We start from the raw sequence: 9,393 nt of genomic DNA on the forward strand, positions 1-9,393 counted from the left end.
TGATTTTGTTTTCGTGTGACTCAATCGTTTCGGAGTGGCGTTTTTCCTCGTAGCTGTTAATAGATTATTTATCATGAAAACCATCGATTGCAAAAGGAGATACAAGGACTCATTGACTGTGAGAGAAAATCCCATAATGACATTATCTTACCCTTGTGTTACCACTAATTATTTGACTTAATATGCAGAAATTGCACAACGGATGCTGCTTTTATTATAAGTGACATGCATCGTTTCTAAGGACTTCCATTCAAATTAAGGCATAATTGCAAGATATCCCTGTATAAATGAAAACCACCAATGCAACGCTTAGGAAGACCCTATATTTTAGAGATTAAATGACATTTTCGAATTCTGAGCTGTGCAAAAATCTAAGCTGATTGATGTAAAATTACATTTAAGCCAAAATCATCAACATTGCAGCATCGACCAAAGGTCTTTCAGAATATTTTCATCACTAAAGGTCTTTCAGAATATTTCTCAAAGGGATTTTTTTTGCATCTTATAAACTGATTTAGCCCTTTAATGTTATTACATACATTAACTTTACCAACTACATCGTTTTGTTATATGTCACATCTACATATTTCAAGAAAAGGTTTTGGACCCCTCATCAATATTCACAAGCGCTTGTCAATGTTTGGAGGTAAAACCCGTGAGTATACCTATATTTTTGTACAATTCACTGAGACAAATGTTAACATATAATTAATTTCGCTTTTGCTATCTAAAATTTTTAACACTAATTAATTATTAATATTTTTAACTTATCATATACTTACATACAATATATCACTTAAAAGAATTTTGTTAGAAAACATATTTTTCCCACCATTTTATTATTTTTTTTTTGTTCACTAATGTATGTGATATATTTGCTAATTAAACTTGAATTAGTAGATATGAATTGCTAAGCAGTTTTAAATAATTTCCGCGTAAATGAAATAGTCTGGTCAAAGATTATGTTTGCTGACAGATTTAAATGATAGTCGGCAAGGTAGGGCGGACAACGGCTATTGATGAAGAAAGAATTTCACCTTAATTTCTTCATCCATACCTAACTACATTTCGGTGTTATAAAATGGTCATCATTAACTCTTTTTTTATTGACCGAGGTTTGTCTCTTTTAGCAAGAACACCCCCAATGGCCTGAGCATGGCCGAGACAATAGGTAGCAAACGCGGGAAAGAGACAGAATCTGTTTGATGAGGGTCGTTACAAGATGAGCCTGGGGGTTTACATTGAGAACCCAGGGACTGAGATCTGTTTAGATTGCCTGACCATAATACGGTCCTGCAGGTGGAGATCCGGGCGATCATGGAATGCGTGAAGTGGTGTGTTGCTAACGCGAGGACGTCGAGTGTGAACATTTTTAGTGACAGTAAAATTGCCATAAGGGCAATAACAACCAGTGCTTCGCTGAGGATGGAATAATCCGCATCGTTTGGGTGCCGGATTATTACGCAGTAAGAGGAAATTAAAGGGCAGACGATTTGGCGGTGAAGGCCAGAGGACTGCCGTCAATAAACTTGGTTAACCCGAAGCAACATGCAACATTGTAGAACAACGAAAAATTCGGTAGGACGGCAAAATGAGGAAATTCCTAACTAAAAGTTTTCTTTATAGAGATTATTTTATAATTTTTAGAGCGCACAACAAGCCGATTACTGGCTTAGATGTTTGTCCATAGTGTCATGGGGCGTATTAATATCTGCACTCTCTTTTCAACCTAACCTAACCCACATATTAAAATCCAATGAAATAAAAAGTTTTTTATTAGTGTGAAAAATACCAATTATTTATTTTTATTAAAACAGTAAAAACATTTTTAAAAGAAATGGAAAATATCAAATGAATGGTTTATTGAGTTTATAAGCAATTTAAATGGATTTTTGAGCTTATCATAAATCGAAATTGCAAACTTGTTAAACAATAATAAAATTTCCGTTAAATTCTGATTTCAGGAAAAATTTTTGATTGAATGTAAAACATTATTGCAATTACAACATTATTTTGATACAAGTGGAAGGTGCTCGCAAAGGCTTTTGGAAAGCTGTGATTCCTTTACTTATACCAATGAAAATACTACAAAATGTAATTATTTTTGGAAATAAAAGCTGCGTTTATTACATTTACATTTGGAAGGGGTGGGTTGTGGTTGAAATTACACAACATATAAGAATTTGAGTACGGTCCACACACTCACATTTGTTTGTAAACATGCACGCAGCTGTTAAATTGATTGGTATAATATTTTTATATGTAAATGGCAACATTTTGACCAAAGAAACCCAAAAAAATTATAGGTGGTAACCTTGTCAAAGAAAAGAAAGATTTTCGGAAATATTTCCCAAAAAAAATTGCACCAGCCTTAAGTCACTGGTAATTTATCCAGAACTTCGTTGTCACACAAATTTCATTGCACTGCACTATATAGTACTATAAACAAAACACAGCTAATATGAAATTACAATTCAATTCGTACAATTAGAAATTTGTTCGATTTATGCCTTGTTTACAAATCACTTCCAATGATGCAAAAGAAAATCGAATTTCTATATCAAAAATTATCAAAGAATTAACACCAATTTTAAAAATTTTTTTATGAGTCAATGCTATATCTAATCAGCGAGAGCAGTTGCCGTTGTCTAGCAGTCGAAACCATCAATAAAATTTCCAAAGGTACACAGAATCATGGATATGCCAAGGGAGTTGTCCTGTCCTGGTCCAATGATTTCCATGTATTTTCTAACCACTTGTTGTGCTGGCATGTTGGCGTATGCGCGGCTAGTGCTCGCCGGATGGGGTGGTTCTTGTGCAAGCGTATCACTATCGGGAACAAAAGTTTTACATGTCAGACTTATTAAAAAAAAATATGTTTGGCGCGAAAAAGAAAATTACTTATCTAATAGGGCTAACTAAAAGGAGGAAGCACCACCCCTACTTGTTGGAATGCCTTCTCGCCTCATCTTATGGCGAGGAATAGCCCTCCCTCTGGAGCAAGAGCTGTACCATGGCAACTGTCCAATCTGTTGCCCTGTGCCTACCTTTTCATCTTATCATATTTCTACCCCATTCTACTGTAAGATCTACATGATCTCAATCAGAGACATCATCTTCATTAAACGTTATAAACATTTCAAGATCGTTTTTATTTATTTCCAATTTATTTTTATTTTTTATTTTTTTATTTATTTCATTCTCAAGGCATATGGAAAACAAATCAAAAATTCAATTAAACAAAATATCTGTGAAATTTATTTGCATTTTTGTTATTCGCAGTTATTTTTAAATAACTGCATAATTAAAAGTAAATTCTAATAAAAAGACTAATAATAAAAAGTTCAAATTCTAATGAATAAAAAAAATAAAAATTATTTCTTTTGTCTTTCTCTTTTATTTATTTTTTTTTTTTTTTGCAGATATATTAGTCCGTCTGTCCAAGGTATGTGTCCTATTAACCATATTGCGTCGTAAGCAATCACCTGGGACACTGCGGGTTGCAAGTTCCTTCTGAAGAATCCCACGCTGGTGCCGAGGAGGTGAGCCTTTGGGTTACCGATCAGCCGATTTAATTTATTTATGTTTAATTTACTTTTAGTTCCCTTTAGGATTAGTCCGCGATGTAGTTTAGTTTGTAATTCAGTTTTGTATTTTGTAATCCACTTTTATAGTTCAGCTTTAAGTTTCGCGTGAAATTCAGTCTTTAAACTTGGATTGTAACTGCGATCTTTAAGATTAAGTTGTATTTCAATTCTCAGATTAGCTCGTAATTTAGCTTTAAGATTGGGGTGTAATTGAGTTCATTAAAATTAGTTGGGAATTTAGCTTTAGTTTTTTTCTTTTCTCTCGTTCAGACTCAATCCTGCTCTCGCTTGATCACCTCCGGCTTGGTTCTCATTCAAAAGGAAAAAAACGTTTTTCCTTCTTGGGTCAGTTGCCTGCGTTGTCATTGTTATCAGACAGAACTTCCTCTGATGGGCCAAATGACAAAAAACAACTATCATACCAAGATATATTTATTAACAAATAGTGGCAGTTGCCCAACAACAAAATATAGAGTGCACTATTTGTTAAAAACAGTGGTTAGTGCAACTCTGATTTTGTGTAAGTTACTAGTCGCGCCATTTTTCGTAGTTTGTGTGTGTTATGGTTTTCAACTATAATACACACATATAACCAAAACTCGTTGGCAGATAGTGCACTTCGCGAGAAAAAATTGTACTCAGCTGTTTACGGTACACTCGGTATGTTATGTGTCCTACTATCATTCAGACAGGGTTCGTGATTCATTCCTAAGGGTTGGTATTCTATTCTGCTTTCGAAATAGCCGGTGAAATTTTTAATAATTTCGCGAGCGGCATTTGACCGCTATCAAATGTGTTTGGTCCCATACCAATACACGTTTCTTTATCTGCACTTATTGTTTTCTCTATTTTATATATTTTTTCTCAATATAATCTAATCCCAAAGGGAACCACTGAAATCTATAAAACAAACTAAAATGATGCCGACAATAGTTTCAAGTGTTGCCACTATAATAGTTTTTTGCATTTTGCTCACTTTAAACAGAGTACTACTTTTCCACCCGTTTTCAGTCAATGTTTCGCCGACGTTTTTTATTGAATTTGACAGCATTCCGCTCGAAATACTGAACAGAATACTCTGCTGAAACAGATTACTTCGTTCGGCAATTGTCCGGTGCACGCAGAGTAGTGTAATTGTGTAGACAAGAAATCTGCGCAAGGGTATACGCAACGTTTTTCTGTTTTTGTTTTAAAAACAATGATTTTTGTTGATTAAACCCTAAGAAGATGTACAAAAGTAATTTATTTTTTTTTTTTTATTTTTACTTTTGCAAAACACTAATCATTCAGTCCATAGAAATTATTTTTTACGTTATGAGAGAATTAAAAATAATTAAAGAGAGTATTCACACATACTGTCACATTTACATTTAGGACATCGCTGTATTAATTTCACAATAAATACGATATAAGTACAACATACCAACGTAGGGCCCTAGAAGCCTTCAAACCTAATATGGCCAATGAGTTATTCTAACCAAATTACGAAACGCGTCCCATAGTGGTTGGTGTTTGTGGTGATCTTTGGTTTTCCTTTTCCATAGCAAAAAAAAAATCCGATTATTGAGCTCGTCTTAAAAGAGATACAACGAAAATTGTAAAAAATATAATTATTTTTAAGCTATATATTTCATCCACAATCAATCCACAAATTTCTTAATTGAACCTAGTTTTTAATTGTTTCTGTACAGAACAAAGCTATATATGTTCTTAATCTAATAATACCTTTTACTGACGTATTTTGTAGTAAAAGGTTATCAGCTGTTTATTTTCCTTTGTTTTCGTCTTATTAGTATGTCATCCTTTGTGCCGAAGACTCTTGAGAGGTTGATAGAAACATATCTTAGGGCAAAGAATATACAATGGTAGCATTTCCTGACATTGAAGGTACCAAAGTCATTCATGAAGGAGTTGGAGTTTCTACACAAAAAAATTAAAAACATGGTTCAATAAACAAATTTTTTCATTTAATTAAAAAATTCACTGAAATCGGACCTATAAAGGAATTTATATTATTGATTAAAGATTTTATAATTTGAATTTATGACATGTTCAAAAATCTAATTAAAGCAGTTATTTTGCGCACAATACCACGAAATCTAGATCAACATGAAGGAATACTGCATTTGTTATCTTCCTTCATCAGCGTCGTTTTCCAAGCTAATGTAGTCTCTTTAGGGATAATAACATATTCAAATAAAATAATATTTATAAGTATCCGTCTACCTCAAAATCCGTCCTCAAATTTTTTTCGTTTATTTTTTTTTTTTTTCGTTTAAAATGTACTTATTTCATTTGTTCACATCCTATTTTTTTCTGCTATATACTTTTTCAGGATAACACTTTTAAAAATATATTGTCTAACCACGCCATTATGTGTCTGCCTATAATAGAAACTAGACATGTATTTGGCGCATTCGTACTTCTTCGTATTACATATGTGAAAAAGAGGACACAACAAAACGCAGAAATAGATACTCACAAATCCGTCCTCCTTCTTCCATGTCCTCAAATTTGTTTCGTTTGAAATGTACTTATTTCATTTGTTCATATTTTTTCTGTTTTACACTATTTTAGGATAACACTTTTAAAAATATATTGTCTAATCACGCCATTATGTGTCTGCCTATTTGCCTATTTATTTATCTTGGAAAAATTCAATAATTCATAAATTTTTCGGAAAAGCACTAATTTAACAGGCATCTAAAGTGCAAATTTTTGCAAATAAGATGTCTGGCTTGTTACCATTGGACATGGACTTTGATGTAGCGGAGGAGGAGACTTCAACATCTCAAGACATTTCAAAAGGTGAGAAAATACAAACAACCTGAGCGCGCAAATAAATGCAACCAAGAGGCAGCATAAGGAGATTGCAGCGAATCAAAGCGACATTGAAATCCCCGATCTTCGGGAAAGATTAAAGAGACATAAGCAGACGGACGACAACCCATTTGGCATTCTAAGTGTACTTTCCCAAGTGGATTTTGCATCGACATCTACTGCAGCAAATGAAGACACCCAGGCCAACGATGGCAATAAAAACAACAACAACAACGACGCTGAAACCAAACCAAAATGGTGTCCACCAATTTTAATTTTCAACGTTAACATCAAGGCGCTTGGTATGGTATGGCTTCCCTTAAGGAGTCAATTAAGGGAAACCATACCTAAATTCAAATTCAAGGTAAAGAATATGAATAAGAATAAAAGTAAGATATTTTTCGCTGATCCGTCCGTTCACTCATCAATGATGGCCCTTTTGAGGGAAAAGGGCATTCATTCTTACTCATTCACACCAAAGGAATTGAAACAGCCTTCCTTTATTTTAGCGGGGTCTCTCAGCTAGTACTGAAATAAAGGATATAAAGGAAGAATTGGATGAAATTGTCCCGAACACTGAGACAAATGTTACAATCTATAAAACTCAAAGAAACAATAATACTGGCCTTTTCTTGGTATCCTTATTTCCTGATAAGGGCCTGTCCGATATCTCTGGTATTAGGGGCCTACAAAGTCAAATAGTCTCCTGGGAAAAGCCGAGGAGAAAAGATTCTGAAATACAATGCCGGCGCGGGGAACATTGCAAAGAACTGTAATTCGAAGTACAAGTGCATCAAATGCGATAAGACTCACGATCCTGGGGAGTGTCAACGCACTAAGGAGGATTCGTCAGATCCATATTGTACCAATTGTGGTGAGGTGGGACACCCGGTGAACTGGCGGGGATGTCCAGCGTATCAGAAACATGTTGCTGCCCGTCAGCAAAGAATAGCCAAGGCAATTGAGGAGAAATCTCTTGCTAGGAACAATGTCACTAGGGCGGTAGGCTTGTCTGCGATAACTCCTGGCCACACATTTCCAACCTTTTTAATTCACGTCCTGCACAGAACACTGTTCAGCAACAGAGACCACCTGTCATCGACCAATTCTTGAAATTAGCTTCTCTATTTCTGGAACCTGAAGAGTTGACTCTGGAGCAAGAGATCAACATATTTTTATCTGAGTATTCAAATATGCCGAAAACAGAGGCCAAAATCGAATTTTTGCGCCTATTAAATCGACCTTAAAAACTGACTGCATCGGAATAAAATAGACTTTGGCTTCATTCAGGAATGTCACCTGAAAGGAAATAGAAAAGCAAAATTAGATGGATACAATTTCATTTATAATAACTGTTCAGTCGGCGTTGGTATTGCTATTAGAAATACGATACAATATAATCGAATATTTTTGAATGACGTCGGGATAATAACTGCGCTGGCACAAATAGAGTTGGCAAATGATGACACCCGTGGTAGATTTTTAATTGGATCAATTTATGTGCCTTGCAATTACACTCCGCAAAGACTCGAGGCTGATCTAAACAAGTTATTGCAACTGTATGGAAATTGTTGTAGTTTTCAATTCAAATACTTAGTACTGTTTTTTTGTTTTACCATAGTAGGCTTTGCATTCTTATGTTTGTTATTACTATGTTAATGTTTTCATCACAATAGGCTTTGCATTCTTTTTACTATTAAGAAGTTTATATTTTCATCATAGCTGGCTTTGCATTTTCTGGAAATGTGTTTTCAGTATTTTGGTTTGTTCAACATTACTTTCTTGTCAGTCGTTTTTGTTACCCCTTTCAATATAGTCGCTTAGATTTTAAATAAACGTTTTATGTATAAAATTCAACACCACGGGTTTTTATTTGAAGGCTGTCGAACTTACGTTACTTCTACTGCGTGGATAAGAATACATCGTATCTAATCCATAACTAACAAAGGTTATGGGCCCAGATTTCGCGGTTTTCAAATTGTGTTTTGTTAATTCTGTTAATTGGGCAAAACGGACAAAATGGCAAATTCTCTTGCTAGTATTAAAAAACTTAATGGCGAAAACTATGGAACGTGGTGTATCCAAATAAAGAGCTTATTGATAACCATGGATTTATGGAATACTATTGAGAATGAGCGTCCTGTGGAAGAGGCTGCCAAGGCGATTTGGATAAATAATGACAGGAAAGCGTTAGCGACAATAACTCTCTCCTTGAAGGCGAGTGAATTAATTCACATTAAAAATTGTACAACTGGAAAGGAAGCCTGGAACGTCCTAAACTCACTCTACAAGGTTGATACTGCATCCAGAAAAGTGAAATTGTTCAAGAAATTGGTTCGATTCAAGTTCAGAAGTGGTGAGAAATTTTCAGTGCAGATAAATGAATTTTGTTCTACGATGATGACTTGTTAACAATTTTGTTGCTGTGTAGTCTTCCGTATGAAATGGAAGGATTTGTAATTGCTATTGAAAGTAGAGACAACTTGCCTACGTATGAAAATTTGATTTCCAAGATATTGGAGGAAGAGAATCGACAAGGTGATAAGAATGTGGACCATGGTGAAACTGTTTTTACTGCAAGGAACGGTAACAAAAAGCATTTCAAGCATTCTAGTCATGGTAGCAATCAAAACTCTGGTAAGAATGTGCAACGCTCAAAACCCAACTATAATGAAAAGAAAACTAACGTCGGGAGTATGAAATGTTTCCGTTGCGGTAAAATGGGTCATATCCGATCCCAGTGCAAAAGTGGAGACATTGAGAAGAAAAGGAATGATTTTGCATTTTCGATGAATGATAATGGAACCGACATTGCCACATCATGGATTCTGGATAGTGGTGCAACATCGCATATGTGCCGAAGCAAGGATTTATTCGTTTCATTGAAACAGTCAAGACAGCAAATAATGTTGGCATCTGGCGAAAGCATATTTGCTGAAGGAATTGGAGACATAAAGTTGCAGACGTCAAAATCAACAATTACGTT

The 9,393-nt window shown here is 34.8% G+C and overlaps 1 protein-coding gene and 1 long non-coding RNA gene across 3 annotated transcripts; both read left to right on the top strand.

Annotated features, from left to right (window-relative positions):
- LOC106091128 (uncharacterized) lies at positions 1–6,204 on the top strand. Of its 2 annotated transcripts, none has more exons than XR_009397603.1 (2): positions 1–655; positions 3,423–6,204. It is a non-coding gene; the product is annotated as an uncharacterized LOC106091128 (long non-coding RNA). The 2 variants fall into 2 exon arrangements; XR_009397604.1 differs by lacking the exon at positions 1–655 and adding an exon at positions 2,329–2,382.
- A 197-nt stretch (positions 6,205–6,401) lies between these two features.
- On the top strand, positions 6,402–8,128 carry LOC131995754 (uncharacterized). The gene is made up of 2 exons (XM_059364743.1): positions 6,402–6,771; positions 6,917–8,128. Exons 1-2 carry the CDS (start codon positions 6,712–6,714, stop codon positions 7,181–7,183), a joined length of 327 nt encoding a protein of 108 aa, XP_059220726.1. The 5' UTR covers positions 6,402–6,711; the 3' UTR covers positions 7,184–8,128.
- Positions 8,129–9,393: the final 1,265 nt, after the last annotated feature.

This window comes from Stomoxys calcitrans, chromosome 3 (assembly GCF_963082655.1).
Source record: "Stomoxys calcitrans chromosome 3, idStoCalc2.1, whole genome shotgun sequence".
NCBI classification, from domain to species: domain Eukaryota; kingdom Metazoa; phylum Arthropoda; class Insecta; order Diptera; family Muscidae; genus Stomoxys; species Stomoxys calcitrans.

Excerpts from the sequence above, each read along its gene's own strand:
- LOC131995754 (XM_059364743.1), top strand. The coding sequence starts at position 6,712 with ATGGTATGGCTTCCCTTAAGGAGTCAATTAAGGGAAACCATACCTAAA. Across the intron at positions 6,772-6,916 it reads TACCTAAATTCAAATTCAAG|CGGGGTCTCTCAGCTAGTAC; the intron begins GTAAAGAATATG and ends CCTTTATTTTAG.